Source organism: Peromyscus maniculatus, chromosome 22, assembly GCF_049852395.1.
Source record: "Peromyscus maniculatus bairdii isolate BWxNUB_F1_BW_parent chromosome 22, HU_Pman_BW_mat_3.1, whole genome shotgun sequence".
Classification (NCBI taxonomy): Eukaryota; Metazoa; Chordata; class Mammalia; order Rodentia; family Cricetidae; genus Peromyscus; species Peromyscus maniculatus.
The window spans coordinates 10,870,049-10,890,046 of record NC_134873.1 but is presented as its reverse complement, the minus strand read 5'-3'; the positions used below and the strand labels follow the sequence as shown (position 1 = coordinate 10,890,046).

Sequence of the window (19,998 nt, the reverse complement as noted above, 5' to 3'; positions counted from 1 at the left end):
ACGGGGTCCCCAGATGCTGGACATCTGGAGGGTGGTTGAACACAAAGCCCTAGGAATTCTTCTCAACACCATGCAAAGCCACAGTGGTCCAGGAAGGGGCGGGCCTACGGACGGGGGCGGGGCTTGCGTGTTCTAGGGAGCCGGGGCAGTGTCAGCCAATTGGAGGCAAGGGGAGAGACGCGACCAATGATAAACAGCTCTTATGGGTGAGTCTTTCCAGCAAGACTCCAGTTCGGCGCACGCGCCTCGCGCTGGACTACGGGGTGCTGCTGAGCCAAGTGGGCGAAAGGGGCATCACCGCGCGCGCCCGAGTCACGTGACCCAGAGGTGTCTGAGTTTCTCTGGAGTCAGGGACGTTTCCTGTAGGCAAAGGTCATAGGGCCTTGGGGGGGTGTCTGTGTAGTGGAGTTGGAAGAGCATCCTGCTACAATGTAACCTCGGCCGAAGGCCAAGAGTCAGGTTGGGGAGGCGTGTCCTGGGTTGCGCTACCCGGTGGGGGTGTGGCCTTACGACTCCATGAAGCAAGCGTGGGGCGGGCTCTCCGCTGAGTCTTGCGATGAGGAGGGCGGGTATCCCTGTGGATTTACTAACAAATCAGTAAGTAGGGACCACGGCTCTGTTTCGATGCCGCTGCGATCGCCTTGATCTGCGCAGGCCTACGTTTAGATTGCAAGTGATGACGTCAGGGGGCGGAATTAGCCTTGTTAGAGGCGTGGCCTCAGCCCAGTTTAGATGCGTCCGTGGGCGTGGTGTGGCAGGTCGGGGGCGTGGCTCAGGATCGGGCGGACTATCCTGCTTCCGGATTAGATTATAGTGCTCAGGTTCTGGCTCTGCGCTTCCCTACTTAGGTTCCGCCTCATGGAGACTCCTGCGGCCGCCGCACCTGCTGGGGGTTTCTTCCCCTCGTTCCTGCTCCTGGCGTTTGGGACACTGGTGGCTGCTGTACTGGGCACCGCTCACAGACTGGGGCTCTTCTATCAGCTGATGCACAAGGTGCTTAGGGCAGGAGGAGGGCTGGGGTTAGGAGGAGGGGACTGAAGGCACTCCTCACAGCTCATCCACTGAGCATGTGGGGAAAGCGAGTCCCGACTAGTCCAGAGTGGTTGGGAGATTCTTTGCACAGCTTTTTCCCTTTGCCAAACTGTGTATGGGCCCTGGACTTTGTATCTAGTACGAGATAATGGGGAAAGTGTCGCTCTTTGGACAGCACGCAATCCGCCTACCTTCATACTCAGCGGTCTGAGTCATTTTAACAGAGAAGGCTTTTTAAACACAGTGGAATTGGTGGGCTGAAGGTAGGCAGGGGAGGGACTGGACTGTGAAACTAGGCTACCCAAAGGGTTCAGAGCTCTTCCGAGGGAGGAGCTTTTTTAACATGTCTCTTACTTACCACCTTCACCGAGGTAGGTGCTATCATTTCTGTCCTTGTGTCCACAAGGGGAAACTGATCCACAGAAAAGTTTAGTATTTGCTCTAGATGACAGGTTTGGAAAAAGCTGACCCTACAAGAAACACTCTAAACCCTTTGTTCCATTGTGAGAAATTCTCGATCCCACCCCCCCACCCCCAGTCATTTTTCTTCTAGTGGAGCAGTGTCACTGACCTTGAGGTGTGTGGCGGTTGGAAGCTGTGAGGCTCCTGAGGCTTGGATGCTCAGGGCAGTCTGTGCCAGGAGGCACTTCCGTGCTAGGCATGTGGCTGCTGGCAGCCTCTCAGCTGGACACGAGCCTCATGAGCAGAGTGAGAGGGAGGTAGGAGGCTGGAATTAGCACTCCAGGTGCCAGGCCCTGCAGGGGTACCAGAAAGCAGGCGTGAGGCCAAGCCAGGGGCCTTCTGCCTCTTGCCAAACTCCCCTGGGTTCTGTAGACCTGCCCTCCGTTCTTCCGAAGGACTGACTGGCTGAGTACCTCTGGAGCAGGTAGTGTAATCTGCTGAGCCACTTAAGAACGTAGGCCCTCTCTTAGCCTGCTGGCTCCTTGGTAGGCTGGAAAAGATGATCACAGGTTCAAGCTCCTGCCTAGGCTACACCAGGGGTTCAGAGCCATTCTGGGAGGCCTAGTGAGACCTTGTCTCAAAATAAAAAGTAGAAAGAGTAATGATACAGCTCAGTGCTGGAGTGCTTCTCGAACATGGTCTATGTTTTGGGTTCACTCCCCACTGTTGCTGCAAAAAGAATGTGGGTTCTGTCCGACTCTATTACTTGGGCAAGTCTTGGTGTTCTTAGCTGCAGGAAAAAGAGAACGATAAGATTTGCTTAGACAGTGTACTCTCCCCTGAATATTGTGTGGTATGTCTCTGACCAGCATCTAAGTACCTCTGTCCTCTGACTGTGCTCCTGCCTGTTCTTGTACCGGCTCCTGGGCTAGCCTGTGACTGTCTTGTTCCTCATCTCCCCTAGGTGGACAAGACGAGCATCCGGCATGGTGGGGAGAGCGTGGCAGCTGTGCTCAGGGCCCACGGGGTACGGTTTGTCTTCACACTGGTCGGTGGGCACATTTCCCCACTGCTGGTGGCCTGTGAGAAGCTGGGCATCCGTGTGGTAGACACACGCCACGAGGTCACTGCTGTTTTTGCTGCCGATGCTGTGGCCCGCCTGACTGGTAAGTGGGGTATGTGGGGAGGGCTGGGGGCTGGCAGGTCAGTGACATGGAACCTGTGAACGAGAGGCGGGGTGGGCATAGGACGATGGCTGGGAGGGTGGCGTGGTTGTCATCAGCTCTGTCTTCCAGGGACAGTGGGTGTGGCAGCAGTGACAGCTGGTCCTGGTCTTACCAACACGGTGACGGCAGTGAAGAATGCACAGGTGGCGCAGTCGCCAGTCCTGCTTCTGGGTGGGGCTGCCAGCACCCTGCTTCAGGTGCCTAGTCCTTAAGGGTGGGCAGGGTCCCCAGGAAAGCCTCCCGAGCTTACCTGATAACCATCCCACCCCTTCTCTGCCAGAAACGGGGAGCACTCCAGGCCATTGATCAGATGTCTCTGTTCAGGCCGCTCTGCAAGTTTTGCGCTTCTGTGCGGACGGTGCGAGACATCGTACCTACCCTGAGGGCCGCAATGGCTGCTGCCCAGTCAGGCACCCCAGGTAGGTGGAGGAGGGAGCTGGACAGTGATAAGGGCCTGGGGGTCGGGTTTCTGCAGCGGGCACCACAGGCTCAGAGTCTTCCTGTCCCTGCAGGTCCAGTGTTTGTGGAGTTGCCTCTTGATGTACTGTATCCCTACTTCATGGTTGAGAAGGAGATGATACCAGCCACGTTGCCCAAGGGTCTCATGGGTCGAGTGGTCTTCTGGTGAGTACTGCCATCCCCATTACATGCCTCTTCCGTCTTCCGCCTCTTTCTGTCTTCTCCCCACATGCATCCCCTCCTTCTTTGACTCATTCATTGAGTACACATGACCTCGGAGGAGCGAGCTGTAGGGAGAGCATTCCATGTAAAAGCAGTGCGTGTGTGAAGGTCCTGAGGCAGGAGGGAACGTAGCAGGTTTGGGAAAGCAAGGCATGGCCTCTGTGACCAGAGAGAGGAGAGCGGCAGGCACAGAGGTCCTGAGGTTTTCCTGTCGTCCCCTTCCTCCACCTCTACCACTTCCTCATTCCTGGGCTTCTCTGTCTTCTCCCTTAGCTCACTTTTGCCCCTCCCCTCCCAGATATTTAGTGGGCCAGATCTCTGTGCCAGATAGCAGGATAGGCATTGGGTGTCATCCGTGGACAAGACATTCAGGTTCCTGTGCTGGTGTGTGAGAACTGCTTTGACGACCAGATCAAGCAAGAGTGATTTTATTCTGTGGCCTTACTATGTGACCCACTCTGGCCCAGAAATCTGTCCGGTCCAGGCTGTTCAGGAACTTGGAAATCCTCTCTCAGCTTCCCCAAATATCTTCCTACCTATCTGGGATAACAGGTGCTCCATGCTTGTCCGGTAGTCTTGTTCTTTTTTTTTTTTTTCGAGACAGGGTTTCTCTATATTGCTTTGCGCCTTTCCTGCAACTCGCTTTGGAGACCAGGCTGGCCTCGAACTCACAGAGATCCGCCTGCCTCTGCCTCCCGAGTGCTGGGATTAAAGGCGTGCGCCGCCACTGCCCGCCCAGTAGTCTTGTTCTTAAGACTCTGGTCTCCCAGTCATCTGGTCCTCTTCTCTTCCTGCCCTCTCTCTCAGTGTCACTTGGAAGCCTGCCTCTTTTTCTGCCTCCCCTTTATGTATTTTTATTTTTATTGGCTTTCATGAGAATGGGGTTAGCTTCGTAGCCCAGGCTGGCTCATGGCTGGTGTCGGTCCCCTTGCCTCGGTATCTCTGGTGCTGGATTGTCTTTCCTTTGTAAGTCATGTCCCCGTGGCTTCCCACGTTCTTGGCCTCATCCTAACTCCCTGCAGCCTTGACTCTAACAGACAAGACAGGCTTTGGCTCTGCGCTGTGACTGCTTCCCGCTGACACTCACGTGTCTGTCTTTAGTGAGATGGAGTGTTCCTTGAGGGCAAGGCCTGGGCAAGGTTTCTTTTTGTGTCACAGGGCCTTAGAAACTCCAGGCCTGGGCCCCAGTGAGTAGGGAGACAGAGCAGCAGGCACTACAAGAAGTGACTGGCTAACATTAATACCTCCCACGGACAGAGCGTTTGCAAAATCCTTCCCTTCCGGTGGTGCTGGAGATGGAAACTATGGCTTCACCTACACTAGGCAAGGGCTTTACCACTGAGCCACACTCCTAAACCACAACATGCCTTATAACCTAAGAGGATAGTGATGGAAACTTTCCCGTTTTACAGAGGAGGAAGCTCAAAACATCGAAGGAACTGGCCCAGAGTTCCACAGCTGGGATACCGTAGAGGCAGAGTCTAACCCACAGCTCCAGTTTCTACACTGGCATTCTCTGTTACATGTCTGGGAGCCTTGTCAAATTAGGGTGGCTACCTGAAGGGACAAATAAGCAGCTGGTGACTCGGCCATTGAGTGCCCCAGTGTCATGGTTATCCTCCCCGATTCCTTTCCTGGCCTCAGCCTCCAGAATGCTGTATTAACCTTGGTGACTGGTTCCTCCCTGTCCTCACAGGTATTTACAGAACTGCCTGGCCAACCTGTTTGTTGGGGCTTGGGAGCCTCGTCCTGAGGGACCCCTGCCCTTGGACATTCCCCAGGCGTCTCCCCAGCAGGTGAATCAACTCTCTTTCCTAGCCTGGGACTCCCACCTGGCAAGGCCTTGAAGATCTCTCGGGGCCAGTGCTGGGGCCTTAATCTCGTGGGCTGGCAGGGACCCCAAGATGGCCGTTTAAATTTTTGAAAAATGTATGTGTGTTTGTGTGTTGCATGTGGACTGCTACTTGCATGTGGAGGTCAGGGTACAACTTTGTGGAGTTGATTCTCTCCTTCTGCCTCTACATGAGTTCTGGGGACTCAGCTTAGGCTTTCCAGGCAAGTGTTATGACCTGCTGACTGCCTTGCCTAGACTGTGGGATGGCCCTTTGATCTCTGCTTGTCAACCCAGGTCCAACGCTGTGTGGAGATCCTGAGCCGGGCCAAGAGACCCCTGCTTGTGCTGGGGAGTCAGGCCCTGCTGCCCCCGACCCCTGCCAGCAAGCTTAGGTGAGGAGTTCTTGCCCTGTCTTAAGTCATGGTCTTGGTCCCTGGTGTTCCAGTGGCCTTGGTCATACCCATCTCTGCTTTACTTGGATTCCTCCCCACCCCCCAACAGGGCTGCTGTGGAGACCCTGGGTGTCCCCTGCTTCTTGGGGGGGATGTCTCGGGGGCTGCTGGGCCGCAACCACCCTCTCCACATCCGGCAGAACCGCAGTGCAGCCCTGAAGAAAGCGGATGTTGTTGTCCTGGCAGGTAGGCTCAGCCCCCTAGTCTGCCCTGGGTCCCCGACCTTGCCCATCCTCATCCCTAGCATCCTCCCTTAGCGATCCCTCGTACTTCTTCCTCTGCAGCCACCCCTTCCCTTCCAAAGGCCATAGAACAAGCCCGAATACACAGGCCAGCAAACTCACCCCAGACCGCAGCCTTGTGGTGTGCCCTGGCTTCCCCCAGAGGAAGCCTACCCTGTGGACACTCGCTGTGTCTTACACACATTTTTACACAAACCATTTTGTATCCCATCAGTCACATGACAGGCACACCCCGTCAGCTCCTGCTCTGTACAGCTCTGTACTGCTTGACTACAGAGTGCATTCTGGGAAACGTGTCACTAAGTGGTTTTCTTGTGTGGATTTTGAGTGTGCGTATACAAGCCAGTGGGTAGCTGGGAACCTGCTGAGTCATGTCATTCACAAGACCACGGTCGTGTGTATGAACTGTCACTGACTGGAACATTGATACGCTGTACAGGACGGTAATGGCACCCCATATTCAGTGGCTTATGACAAGTTCATGATTGCTTACGTCTCACCAGAAGGTTAGGTAGGAATTCTCTGTTTGGCTGGGCTCATACATGAGCCAAGGGTGGTGAGGGGTGGGAGGTCTTTTCAGTGGCTAGTCTAGGTATGTCTCAGGTTGGGTAACTGAGTCCCCTCACGCTACTCCTCAAGGTTCTTCCCAGCAGACCAGCTTGCTTGGGTCACGTGCTTTTCTCCCCCTTTTTCTCCCTTTGTGGTGTTGAGGCTGGAATCCATGGCCTTGCACATGCTAAGTGAGTATTCTGCTACTGAGCCACATAAACCCCAGCCCTCGTGACCTCTTGAACCCTTGTCTCGGTATGGCACACCGTTGCTTTGCGGTGGTTTCTTGATCAGAGCCATTCAAGAGGCCTGCCCAGAGTCAAGAACGGCAAAGTCATGCTGGCTAGATGCTTAGTGGGTAAAAGTGCTTGTTGCTGAGCCTGATAGACTGAGTTTGATCCCTGGAACCCACATAGCGGGAGGAGAAAACAGACCCCTGCAAGTCGTCTTCTGTCATGGCGCATGCAACCCCGTCCTCCCAATAAATGTAAACAGCTGTAAGGTCCCTGCCAGTGGCACAGATGTTGGGACATAAAGAATAGGGACCATTGTACACTCAGTGTGCCACAGTGGATCAGGAGTGAGGTTGTGCCCACTGACGCCCTGCCTATCACCGCAGGAGCCGTGTGTGATTTCCGCCTGTCTTATGGTCGTGTCCTCAACCGCAAGAGCAAAATCATCATCGTCAATCGGAACCGGGATGATATGTTGCTCAACTCAGACATCTTCTGGAAGCCCCAGGAGGCTGTGCAGGGTGAGCATACCCCAAGAGTCCCCACCATGTGCATGGTCTCTTTCCATCCTATCTCTGTTGCAGCTAGCTTGAACTGAGTGTCAGGCCCTGACCCTGCACCAGGGGACACGTGGGCAACCTGAGACACACTTGGCTTGCAGACTGAAGCTTGCAGACAGAAGCACTTGGAGGGACGAGCAGAGGGAGGGTGGGTGCAGAGGGAGGTTTGGGATTTTGCATGTGATCAACTCCTGAATGTGATGTGGCCTGTTGCTTTCGGCTGGACCATGGCCCCTAAGCCACCCTGTTAGTCTAACCCTCCTGATTTTTGCCCCCTTTACATGCCTTACTCTGCCCACTGTTGTAAGGACATTGACTCTCTTGTAGCAACAGGATCCCTTGGATGTGCCACTCTGTGTGTTGGGGAAGGTCCCTCCCAGATGTTCATGGGCAGCAGACGAAGTGGGCAGGGAGGGGATGATAAAAGGAACTGGACAATCTGGGGATGCTGCTGCATGCCTGTGATTCCAGCTTTTGGTGGGAGGGAGGTGAGGGAACAGAGACCAGAAGATTACCTATTTGAGGCCTGTGTAACTTATTTAGCAAGATCTATCTCAAACTAAAAGAACTCGAGCGTCACCTGTGGTAGTGCACACTTGGGTTTTTGTTTGTTTGGAAACAGGGTCTCACCATGTGGCTCTGACTATCTTGGAACTCACTATGGAGATCAGGCTGGCCTTGAACTCACAGAGATGCGCCCGCCTCTGTCTGCCCAGTGCTGGGATTAAAGAGTGTGCTGCCACACCGGGTGATGGTGGTGCATACTTGTAATCCCAATACTGAAGCAGGAGAACCACTGAGAGTTTGAGCCAAATCCTTGATGAACAGGGAGTTTAAGGCTAGCCTGGACTACAGTGTGATATTCTGACCCCCAAAAAAAGCCTGGGTGGGGTGGGGTGGTAAGTTTGGTGGCACAGGTCTTTTAATCCTACCACGGAGGAGGCAGAAGCTGGTAGATTTCTGAGTTCAAGGCCAGCCTGTTCTGCATAGAGAGTTCCAGGCCAGCGAGTGTTCCATAGTTAGATCCTGTCTCAAAACACAAAGCAAAACAAAATAAACAAAATAAAAAACCACCACCAAAATAGGGCTGACAAGCTGTTAAGAAGGTAAAGGCACTTACTGCCAACCTAATGACCTGAATTTGAGCCCCAGACCCACACAGTAGAAGGACCTCCACACTCAGTGTTGCTCACCCCACGCCCCAATATACATAATAAACAGTAAGTATATGTAATACTTGCTTTTTTTTAAGTGCTGGAGTGTTTGCCTGGGATGCTCGAGACCCTGGGTTTGGTGCCCCGTACTGCAGATTTAACAGGCTGGGGGAGGAGGCAGGGAAAATAAATGACCATTGATGCGGGGACAGACTAGGTGAGAAGCCACATCTCTGAATGTGTGTCTGCTCATTTTCTCAAGAGGGATGGCGAGAAAGCATGCCATCGCCATTCAGTGCCTGCTGTGAGGGCCCATGTGCTTGGGCCGGAAAGACTTCCTTGGTGGGTGACATATTTTGGAGGCAGAACTGACAGGACGTGGTGCCTCTGGGTTCTGAGGGGCAGGGAGGTACTGAGGCCAGCTTAGGCTTGCAGCTTCCCCACACCTCATTCCCCGTCTTGCCTTCCATCTTTCCAAGACACCCTCACCAGTTCCCCAAGGCTCGTGGGAAGGGCTTCCTCGGCCTTGTCCTAAGAATGCCTCTGGCCCACTTTCCTGCTTTCCTCACAGATGCTGCTGCTGGCCTCTTGTTATATTTGGGCCTCTGGTGCTCAAAGGGCAGGAGGGAGCTGCCGCCCTGCAGCTGGCCCTACAGCTGTGCTTTCTTCCTTTCCTAGGAGACGTGGGTTCCTTTATGCTCAAGCTGGCGGAAGGCCTTCAGGGCCAGGTGTGGGCCTCAGATTGGGCTGAGGAGCTTCGGAAAGCCGACCAGCAGAAGGAGCAGACCTATCGGTCAGTCTAGGTGGAGTGGACATGGTAAGGAGGGGGGGGGGCTGTTGCCAGGCATCCCTGCTGACCTCCACCGTCCTGTTGCAGGGACAAGGCTGTAATGCCTGTATCTCAGCACCTGAACCCAGTGCAGGTGTTACAGCAGGTGGAGGAAACCCTGCCTGACAATGCGCTTCTCGTGGTCGATGGTGGCGACTTTGTGGCCACTGCCGCCTACTTGGTACAGCCCCGAGGGCCCCTGCGCTGGCTCGATCCTGGTAAGGAAAGGCCCACACCCGGGGCAGCTCGCACGCCGTGGACCCCTTCACAGCAGTCTGCTCTTACCTTCCTAGGAGCCTTTGGGACTCTGGGAGTTGGTGCAGGTTTTGCACTCGGGGCTAAGCTGTGTCAGCCGGATGCCGAGGTGAGGCATTGGATGTGGGAGACTAGCTGCTTTCTGGGCTGTGAACCACCCTAACTGCCCTGGGTCCCCCCTACCAGGTCTGGTGCCTGTTTGGGGATGGAGCCTTTGGCTACAGCCTCATCGAGTTTGACACGTTCGTCAGACACAAGGTGACCGGGCTACCCTGAGGGAAGTTGATGCCCAGGGTTCTGGGATATGTCATCCAGGGTGGGTGGGTGGGTAGGTGGGTGGTGCTTCCTCAGTGGTCCATAGGCCCTGTCTTGTGGCTGGTCAGACCTTTGGACTGATGGCTCCTGCCTGTTTTTTTTTTTTTTTTTTTTCTACAGATACCAGTGATGGCCTTGATAGGGAATGATGCAGGTTGGACCCAGATTTCTCGGGAACAGGTGCCCAGGTTGGGCAGTGATGTGGCCTGCAGCCTGGCTTACACTGGTGAGGGGCCGGAGTATTTTAGGCCTACCCGGGCTTCTGTTATTCTCCTGGCGGGCCCTCTGTTACTGTCTGACTTCCTTTCTTTTAGATTATCACAAGGCAGCCATAGGCCTGGGGGCCCAGGGATTGATGCTCTCACGGGACAACGAGGATCAAGTGGTCAAGGTACTCCGTGAAGGACAGCAGCTTTGCCGGGAGGGCCACCCAGTCGTGGTCAACATCCTGATCGGGAGGACAGATTTCAGAGACGGCTCCATTTCTGTATAGCGCTATGTGCGGGTTAGTGTGCTTGCCTCTCCGTACCTGGACTATGCTCGGCCTATCTAGAGTTTTCATCCTTGCCTGCTCTGAGCTCACAAGGTCCAACAATTCTACAGTCCTCCCAGTGGGTAACGGAGGGATCAAAGAGGCACCTTGATGGCCCTGAGTAGCAGCTTTTTCCCGGGCCCAGCCATACACCTCTCTCCTTCTTATAGACTGAATAAAGCTCTTGGCTACGTGAGCCCAAGGACTCAGTCACATAACACGTGTATACTGGTTTATTTGTTATCCACAAAGATGGAAGTAGTGGGAAGAAGCAGGAGACTGGAAGGGGACCTAATTCTCCCACTTGATCACTGGGGGTTTGGGGTACCTAGGGATGGCAAATACTATCCCACTCCAGACAGGCCAGTGCACACGAGTCCTCACACAGACACACACATGCATGGAGGCAATAAATATTTTCCGTACCAAAGTGCCCCCAGCCTGATACCTCAGGTGGGGTCCCTCCAAAGGGGAGGGGTTAAGTGCTCAGTTTTTCAGGGGTTTCAGGAAAGGGCTGCTGGGGAAAGGAAGGGTCAGACTCTGTCTCCATTTGCTGGTTAGAGGTTCATCTTGGGGGGGTCTTGCCTAGAAGAGTTGGGGGAAATCAGCTGTTTTGCTATAGGTCCAAGCCATCCCTTCACAGATGGAGGCCAAACCTGGGGCTGTGTCCCTTAAATAGAACCTCATGATTGTCCTTAGATACTTAAGGGGAGGGAGAGACAGAGTGTAGTGCTCAATGCTAATACTGGTTTGGTTGGAAGCAGCAAGAGGGTTGACTAGGGATGTCTCAACACCCCAGGGTGATGCTCACAGTAATTGGTGTTCCCCTACAAAGGGGAGGCAAGAGAGGCCAGTCTAGCAAGCAGAACTGTCTCCGGCAGCGAGAGGAGCCCTGGTGCTCAGGAGAGGGCCATGGCATCAGTGCTTAAAATGCCAAGAGCCTGGTCATTGCAACTAGGGCCCAAACAAGGGCACTAGAAGCTGGGAATGATTCTTAGCGCAGGAGGCTGGTCCCTTGGCAACTCCCTAGCAACCAGGAGCTCAGCCTGAGCTACTCTGGTCTGGTCCTTTTAGGTCATCAAGGCACTGCTTTAGTAACTGGGAATCCAGTCACCAGTAACCAGAACCTGGTCCTTAGCAACCAGGAAGCGATTCCTTATCAACCAGAGTCCAGCACCTGCTTCAAGGGCTCAGAGGCACACATTGATCTGCTTGGAGAGTTCTCTCTCCAGATCCAGGATGAGAGCATCAAAGTCTTTGAGATTCAGGTGTGGGTTGAAGGGTGCATCAAACTCATCTTCGAAGTCAGTAGTGCCCCTCTGCTCTCCGGTCTCATCATCATCTTCCTCACTGTCGCTGCCTGTCACGTGGTCATAGTCAGGCCCGGACAGGAAGTCCCGCCCACGCGGCAGTAAGTCTCTTCCACACACGCTCCAGTCGCCAGCATAGCGGTTGCTTGGGGGACTTTCAGGGCCCCCGCGACCTCGGGGCCGAGTCACCACCTCGGGGCCCACCAGTGGCAAGTGCAGCGGCGGCTGTCGTTTGGGCCGCAAATAAGGTGCGACGTCCGGGGCCTCTGGGGGCCGGCGGGTATCTGCGGGGTTCACAGGGAGAGTTATGAGATGGGATGCACCGTAGTGGCATCCAGGTCCCCGATTGGCCTTCTGAGAGACAAGTTTACAAGTTTAACCCCCCCCCCAGGGGAGTGGCCTTCCACAGGTTCCAGCCCATGATTGGCTAGTAGGGAAGCATCATGTCAGGGAGGCGGATAGGGATGGGCGATGTTCACCTGGCCAAGATTGTAGCAGGTAATGCAGGACTTCGATGTGGCGCTTGAAGTCCACGGCACTGGTTACGCCTGGGCCTGAGCTACGGAGCCGCGGCCGAGCGGGTGTCTGTCTCGCTGGCAGCAGCACCGGTCCGAAGCACACTGCCAAGTTCTGCGGGGTCATGCGGTTGTGGGTGTGGAAGGAGGAAACGAGGCGCAGGTGGTCCAGGAGGAGCGTCAGTGTGGCCTGTGGAGAGGGTTGCCAGGGTGGGCACAAGGCGGGTAAACCTGAGCCCGTTGCCCTTGCGGGACACTTAGGGGTGGCTTAGAGTGGAGAAACTTTGGCTCAAGTTCTCATAGCCATGGGGAGGTGTTAGTATTTAGGAATGTATTTTGCGAAACTGAGATTCAGGCCAAGGGCAATTTACCTTTGGAATGGAGGGGCTTGAACTCTAACCCACTCCGTGTTAGGCAATATTAGCATGAATTTTATTTTATAGATGCACAGGAGCACAGTTTCAAGGACTTTTTCCAAGATCCCACAGCCAGGAATTTCCCTTGTGTCAGGTTGGCAGGCCTGTCTGTTCAGTTTGCCACACAGCCCAGGCTGCCCTGGAACTAGCTGTGTAGCTTAGGCTGGTCTCCAACTTGAAATCCTCTTGCTTTTGACTCTTGAGTGCCAGGAGTAGAGAGGCATGTAACACTATGCCTGCCTCGAGTGTGCGTTTTGGACACATCTTGGCTGTTTGACCTTGGGCAAATCGCTAAACTGAGCCTTGACTTCCTAATTCAGGAACTGACAGATGAGTAACATGTGCTTTGTTGAGATGTGATGATCCTATATGATCATCACATCTCAGGCATGGTTAAAACACTTCACTGGTATCAACTGCTGTATGTCCCAATGTTCCCAGCCGGGCAACTCACTCTTTCCACATCTGGCAGGCAGCTGAGGAGCCCTCTGGTGCCCTCAGGACCCAGGGAAGCCCTGCTTGGGTGTCCTTGGGCCATGGCCTCTAGCACCACCTGGTAGAGGGGCTGGGTGATGAGTGGAGTAGGCAGCTCCCGAAGATAATCCTTGAGGATGCCTGTGGACAGAGGGTCCCCTCTGGTTAAGGCACCCTGACTTCTGAAGCCAGAGGGGTCACTGGGCTGACAGTAGTAGTGGGAAGAGAGCAGGTGTAAGACATGATAGCAAGAGGAGGCAGGACGGAGGTTTCACTGGGGCCTGCAGGCTGGCCTGGAGGTTAGGAGTTGGAGGGACGGAGCAGGCCGGGGAGAGGGGCCATGCTGACCTGTGATGACGTTGATATCAGGGTACACGTCTTCAGAGAGGCACACAGCTGCACTGTCCTGCTCAAAGGCATCGCGAAGCTCCTTCTTCACTGCCGCCGAGCCACACAGACGGTACAGCCCCACCACCTGGGGACACAGAGAAAGGATGTCTTCCTGCAGCCACAGGCAACGACTGCTGGGGTGGGGCTGGATGTCTGGACAACGTGATGGTGGCTGTTTTGGCCTACGAGGGTGGGGCCATCCACAAGCATCCTCATTGGCTGCCTCCCCAGCTGCTACAACAACTGTCCCAAGTGCCCCTGAGCCAGGACGAGTAGTTCAGCACGCTGAGGCCAAGGCAGGAGGATCACCTGGGCTATAGGCTACAGAGTGTGCTCAAGGCCAGCCTGGGCTACCTGGCAAAACCCCGTCTCCAAAAGTAAAACGGTGGCTGGGGTGGAGCTGAACGGTAAAGTGCTTGCCGAGCATGTAGGAGGCCCTGGGTTCAAATCCCCCAGCACCAGGCCAAAAAAAAAAAAAAAAAAAGCCCAGACACACACCTAGCTTTGTAAATCCGTTTGGACCACTTCCTCTGACCTCACAATTCTCATCTTCCAGGAAGCCTTCTTTGACTAATTCAAGCAAGTCAGGGCCTGCTTTAAGTTGTCCCAGACCCCTTTCCCTTTCAGGTTTTTTTTTATTTTATTTTATTATTATTTTTTTTTATTATTATTATTTTTTTTTAGAAAGAGTCTCACTGTGTTGCTCAGCTGCCCTTGGATTCTCCATCTTGCCTTAGCATTTCTGGTGCTGGGGCGTGTGCCACCATGCTAGGCTACCTCCTTTCTTAACTCCCCTCCCAGCTACAGTTGGACATCTGTGAACTGTCAATCATCCCTCTCACTCCTGGAGACTGAGCTCCATCAGGGCTGAGATCCTGTAATAAAATGGACAAATGATCCGTGCACGGGTCCTGGTGCCATGAGGGAGGATTCCTTTTCCCTTAGGTGAATGTTGGATCCCAGAACAGCTCAGGTTGGTGAAGGGGGTCCAGGCAGTATGTCTAAGGCAGCAGGATTGGGTACAAGGGCTCACCCGCAGCCCTCGGCATTCGATCTGTCCCACACACTTTCGGATGATAAGGGGCACTTGGCCAGGGGACTGTTCACGTTCCACCAGTAGCTGCAGAGGGAGCCCGAAGACACGGGGCTCCACTGCCGCAGGAGCTTCTTGCTGTTCCGACAGTGTTAGCTTGGCATAAAGAAGTCCCTGGGGCTCCAGACGAACGGCCAGTTGTTGGGCCTGGCACCCTAAAGATGCAAGAAGGATTGAGCCAGTTCCGTCCCAAAGGTTCTGGTGTCCTGGCTCCTTTATCTAGGGCAACCCTCACTGATGGAGCCCAGCCCCCATGGGTGCTATGGGAGAACAGGACACCCTGAGCTGGGTCTTGTGTCTTGCTTTTCCTTCCTGGAAGTCCCAAGTCTTACCTCGAAAGACGGTTGGCAGTAACACAGTGCCCTGGGCGCAGGGCCGGTGCCGCCTCACACCAGGGTCCCATGCAAGTACCAGGGCCCGCAGGAGCCGAGCAGCCTCCAGCTCCAAGTGGAAGGTGTGGTCCAGCCTCAGGAAGTCTGGTCCACCTCGAAGTGGCCCTGTGCGGGCCCGCGCTACCCCATCCACTTGAAGAAGGCAGCAGAGATCTCGAGGAGTGGCCCCCGGACTTGGCCGCAGACCCCCTAGCCCATACAGGTGCAGGCTGAGACGCCCCCAGAGTGCAGCCGGAGGCGCCCGAGCTGATGGGCCCACCTCATATGGCCGGAAGGCAGTGGGTGATGGTGGTCCCCCAGGCCGCTCCGGCGAATCACCATCACTGAGGTACCCACCCCTTGGGCTCCTAGTGCCTCCGGCCACTGATGCCTGCCCAGGAGTCCCCACGCTGCTGTCCAGGTGGTAGCGGCTGATGACAGAGCCTGCTGGGGCGGTCCTCTCTCGTTCCCGGCCAGTGCGGGTACTTCGCAGGCTCAGGCGGCGCCGCAGCTCTGGCAGCTTCTTCATCTTCATTGAGAGGCGCCTGGCAGGACCTGGGGACTTGGTACGGGAGGTTTTGGTAGCGGGGCTGGTAGGGACTGCGCCTGTAGAGAGAGCAAATCTCAGAGGCCAGGGCCTGGGTCGGGGATATGATGCTTGTGGTCCCTAGGGGGATGGGTATAAGGCTTGTACATGCTTGCAGGTGGGAATGTGAGTACACTTTGCGCCTACCTTGGATGACTGAGCCTTCTGGATCAGAGGAGGCTGGCTTTGATCCCGAGGGCTCAGGTGCTGGTGGTCTGGGGTCTTCTTCAGGGATGGGGTTGTACCAAATCTCACCAGCAGGCTCCCCACTGCTAGGAGTTCCAGGCCCCAAAGGTATCTCCTCTGGTGGCTTGGCCCCACCTAGCACCCACCGGCGGCTGCTGGGCTCCAGGCTTTGCAGGTAGGCTCCCCGAGCAGGGTTCCGAGGCGCCTCGGGGCTGGGAGGACCCTCTGCTCCGGCCTGGGACTCTTCAAGGACCTGAGGCGCTGGTTCTGGGGGGCTGGGCTCTGAGCGCTGGGCTGGGCGGCCTGGTGGAAAATGAAAGGTGTAATACCCAACTCTTACGTCTGGCCCACCGCAGCCGTCCAGCTAGTTGGCTTCGGCCCTCACTTCCACAGCTGACTGACAGCAATCCGTTCCCGAGCCTAAGTCACTGCCCCCTGGGACCTTCTGTTTTGTTTGGCCCTGGCAACTAGTCAGTACCTTCTCAGTCTCTTAGTTTGGAGGTCCCCTGTCCCCAGCCCCTAGCATTCCAAGGGGAAACTATAACCAGCCTCGAGTTAAGGTCAGATATTCTTGGGACCTCGGGTCATTTTTGCCGTGTCTCTCTTCTCCAGACCTCCCATTAATCCCGGTGTGGAGTCTGATGCCTGTCACGTCTCACTGAGTGGCCTTGAGCAAGTCATTTTCCCGAGGCTCCACGTCCTGTTTATGAGAAGATTGTGTCCCGCCCCCCCTCCCGCCCCCCAGATGCTGCGGGACTGAAGGCAGGACAGGAAACACAGGAGTGCTGGGTTCTTCTTCATTCAGCCCCCTCTGCCGTTTTCCAAATTCTGCCCCAAGGTCCTCCGGACCGTGCTCCTCAGCCCAGGCCAGATTTCTATACTCAGTGCCCCATACACCCCCCCATCCCACCCCCCCACCCCCGTCTTGGCTCCTTTCTCTCCCTGACATCATGGTTGATTTCCGGTGTGTGTTTATATGTGGGCACCCGGGTCCCTTCTCTGGCCCTGGGAACCTTGGGACTCATTGGGAAAGGCCAGGGAGGAGGGGTCAGGCCCATGGTGTGGTGGCCTCCCTCTTTCGACTGGTTCCTTCCCAGGACCCCTGCCCCATACACTCATTTCACTAAGGTCCTGTCTTGCTGTCTGCAGACCCCCAGATTTAAGCACCTCCTATTTCTACCCTCCAGCACTCTGCTCTAGGTCTCTGTCATCAGTAGCATGGTCAAAAGGATTGTTTAAAGTCAGTTCACAGGCCCTGGACAAATCACCCAACAGCCATGTGCCTCAGTTTCCCTATCTGAATAAAGAGGACAGTTTCTTGGAACTGCCCACGGTAGGTGAGGCTGCGAAGATGGCACGGGGGTGGGGAAAGCGGCATGAGTAGCTATAACCCCGCAGTACCTTTCTCGGGTACAGGAGTGCGTCCCCCACCTCTCACCCTCCAGAGCTCCCGGTGCCCACCGCCGGGCCCGGCAGTGTCCGTGCGTCACAGCGGGTCCTCCGGCCACCCTCCAGGCGCCCCGTCGAGGCCCCATTTCCTGTCAGGGGCGAGGCTCCGCTCCAGGGCCTCGCAAGGAACCCGCGGGGCTGGCATCTCAGGCCAGCTGCACATAACGGTCTGCGGCCCCCCGCCTTGCAAAGATCTGGCCCATGTTCCTCTGCAGCAGGGCTCGGTCCCGGCTTACCCCCCAGGTTCTGCTGCGTATCCTCCCGGGGATCTGGGGACCCCAGGCCGGGCGGGGCTCCCATCTCCTCCCCCCTCGCGAGCCCCCGCACTCACCGCGCTCCTTCGCATCTGACTTTTTCCGGGGAAGTTTCTCCCGGCCCCGCAGGCGGGAGAAGGTCTTCCTGAGCAGCGGCTCGGCCATGCTGGGGCCGCGGCCCGGCCGAGTGCGCGCCCCGGGGCTGCGGCCGCCCGCCCCGCCCGGCCCGGCCTGCCCGCCCCCCGGCCCGCGCCAGCAGGAAGCGCATTCCGGGAATGCTTGGCCTTAACTTTTTTTTTTTTTTTTCCTTTTCCCTTCCCGCGGCCCGAGCAGGCGATGCTGGGAGATGTAGTCGCCTGGGGCCGGGAAGGGACATGACGGGGTGCTGGCCCCTCTTCACCTACAAATGTCATGGCATAGACTGGGCCTTCTTAACCATCCCCCTGTATGATGGAGTGCAGCAAATTCTGTCCGGTCTCCAAAAACGCATCCAAAGTACATATAATCCCACTTCTTTCGTCCGGTACATCGAGCCCCCACATCACTCACTACCTCACCCATGAATCTTCTTTGGTCACCCCAATGCCATACTTTGCCCCTCCCACCCGACCCAATTCTCTCACTGCTCAACTCTAATTACTACTGCTGTTTAACAAGCCATCCTCAAATTTAGTGGTGTCAGATAGCCGTGATGCTCATCACCATTGCCCCCGGGTCAGGAATATGGACCTGGCAGAGCTGATATTGTTCGCTTTCTAATGTCTACTTAGTCGAGAACACAGCAAGGGTAGCGATGTCTCAAAAATAAGAGGAAATGGTGTAGGATCATCTGGAGGCATATGCAATCAGATGTTGTTTTATTTTTTTAATTAATAACGAAATACCCGAGGCTGGACAACTTTATAAAGTAGATTGAGTTCACGGCTCCGATGTGCAGTGCATAGTGCTAGCATAGTCTTGGCTCTGATGACATCCTCAAAGCTGATGATGTCATAGCAGCGCATTTTGAGATAGGAAGAGAGAAAAATTCTGGATTTGGGCTCATTCTTACAGCAGCTTAACTTTCAAAAAGATTTTACTTTTTATGTATGTGTATATGTGTGCCTCTGTGTGTATATGTATGTGTGTATGTCAGATGGGTCTGGGTGCCCACAGAGGCCCCAGGAATCTGATTCATCTGGAGTTTGAGTTAAGAGCCATTGCGAACCACCTGACATGTGGGTGCTGGGAACACAACCTGGATCTTCTTGAAGAGCAACAAGCACTTTTAACAGCTTGAGCGATCTCTTTAGCCCCACAAATTAACTTTTGCAAGAACTAGTTCAGTCCCAGGACTGTCTTCTGAAGGCAAACTCCCTATGGCATAGGCTGTCTTAGCGATGCCCAGCCTATTAACAGTACCACAAGGAGGACCAAACTTCCAGCACATGGACTGTGCTGTATCTAAACTGTATCTAAAGCTCAGGTCTTACAGCTGGTGCCTGTCACCAGCTGGACCTCCACTGGGATAGTGGACTAAGTGCCCGTTGTGGGCCTCTCCATGTGTCCTTGGCTTCCTCCCAGTTAGGCAGTTTGGAGTAACTGGATTTCTTAGGAGTGTATTCAGGGCTCTAAAAGTTAACAGTGGGCTGGCGCGGTCGGTGGCGCACGCCTTAAATCCCAGCACTTGGGAAGCAGAGCCAGGCGGATCTCTGAGTTCAAGGCCAGCCTGGGCTACAGAGTGAGTTCCAGGAAAGGCGCAAGGCTGCACAGAGAAACCCTGTCTCGAAAAACAAAACAACAAAAGTTAACAGGGCAGAGTTTGCATGGCCCTTTCCGGAAACCTTGAGTGCATACTGCTCTTCTGGCACAGATTCAGGGACACCAGATGCCACCTTTCTCAATGCAAGGAAGATATGTCAAGCGGAGCTTGTCCAGATGGATGTAGGAGGAGAGATGTGGTGACGCGGGCGGTATCGTGAGAAGATCTCTTACGTTCTAAGAGACTGGAACTTTTGCTGGACCTCACAGCCAGAGTTAATAATACACCTTGGTCACTGAAGACTGCTCTCCTCCTGTGTACTCAGCCTGTTTGTTTAACTTACTCTAGGAGAACAATGTAACAATCAACTTTATTTGCCTTGGATGACCCATGTAATCAACTCTTACACCCTTAGATAATGCATAGCTTCGGTCTTAAATGATGTACTCTTCCATGCCCGACTCAGATAGTGCATCTGAAGCCTTTGCTGAAAGCAGCAAATACAGAAGTTGAAAGCAACTTCCTCAAACCCATCAAAAAGGTTGAAAGCAACCATTTACGGATATTAGTTAATAAACAGTGATGCTTGTTATCTGGGTCAGTTAGGATCAGTTGGAGCAAGCAACTCCATCTTTTGTAAAACTCTGGTAGAGATTTCTGTAAAGTATCCCATTCCTTCCCCCATGTGATGGAAACACACACACACACACACACACACACACACACACACACACACACACACAGAGCTCACACAACACACAGACACAGGCAGAGCAGATACACGACTCCTGCAACAATTAGAGGACAGAAGAGAAAGGATGCATGAGGTGGAGAAGTCACATCTGGACTCGCTCTTGGTTTGATGACTTTAAGGAGAAGTGCTTTTGGTTCTTCAATGAGACACTGATGCATCCTTG

At 54.7% G+C, this 19,998-nt stretch overlaps 2 protein-coding genes across 6 annotated transcripts; one reads left to right on the top strand and one right to left on the bottom strand.

The window, feature by feature from the left end:
* The first annotated feature begins 266 nt into the window (after positions 1-266).
* On the top strand, positions 267-10,514 carry Hacl2 (2-hydroxyacyl-CoA lyase 2). Of its 3 annotated transcripts, none has more exons than XM_015991347.3 (16): positions 267-372; positions 849-993; positions 2,399-2,600; positions 2,730-2,857; positions 2,941-3,079; positions 3,173-3,284; positions 5,038-5,137; positions 5,470-5,567; positions 5,677-5,813; positions 7,038-7,172; positions 9,044-9,158; positions 9,243-9,412; positions 9,488-9,558; positions 9,636-9,707; positions 9,885-9,990; positions 10,079-10,514. In XM_015991347.3, the coding sequence occupies exons 2-16, from the start codon at positions 859-861 to the stop codon at positions 10,255-10,257; spliced, it is 1,899 nt and encodes a 632-aa protein (XP_015846833.1). In that variant the 5' UTR covers positions 267-372; positions 849-858; the 3' UTR covers positions 10,258-10,514. The 3 variants fall into 3 exon arrangements, with proteins under 3 accessions (XP_015846833.1, XP_006998585.1, XP_042122673.1); XM_006998523.4 differs by having other exon boundaries at positions 365-597; XM_042266739.2 differs by lacking the exon at positions 267-372 and adding an exon at positions 405-459.
* On the bottom strand, positions 10,512-17,576 carry Syde1 (synapse defective Rho GTPase activating protein 1). 3 transcript variants are annotated; one of them, XM_006998525.4, is made up of 8 exons: positions 17,418-17,576; positions 15,599-15,940; positions 14,827-15,471; positions 14,435-14,649; positions 13,360-13,486; positions 12,992-13,152; positions 12,086-12,311; positions 10,512-11,890 (listed from the first exon to the last, which is right to left on the bottom strand). In XM_006998525.4, the coding sequence occupies exons 1-8, from the start codon at positions 17,503-17,505 to the stop codon at positions 11,487-11,489; spliced, it is 2,208 nt and encodes a 735-aa protein (XP_006998587.2). In that variant the 5' UTR covers positions 17,506-17,576; the 3' UTR covers positions 10,512-11,486. The 3 variants fall into 3 exon arrangements, with proteins under 3 accessions (XP_006998587.2, XP_076415523.1, XP_076415522.1); XM_076559408.1 differs by lacking the exon at positions 17,418-17,576 and adding an exon at positions 17,076-17,310 and having other exon boundaries at positions 15,614-15,940; XM_076559407.1 differs by lacking the exon at positions 17,418-17,576 and adding an exon at positions 17,076-17,309.
* Between the last annotated feature and the right edge of the window lie 2,422 nt (positions 17,577-19,998).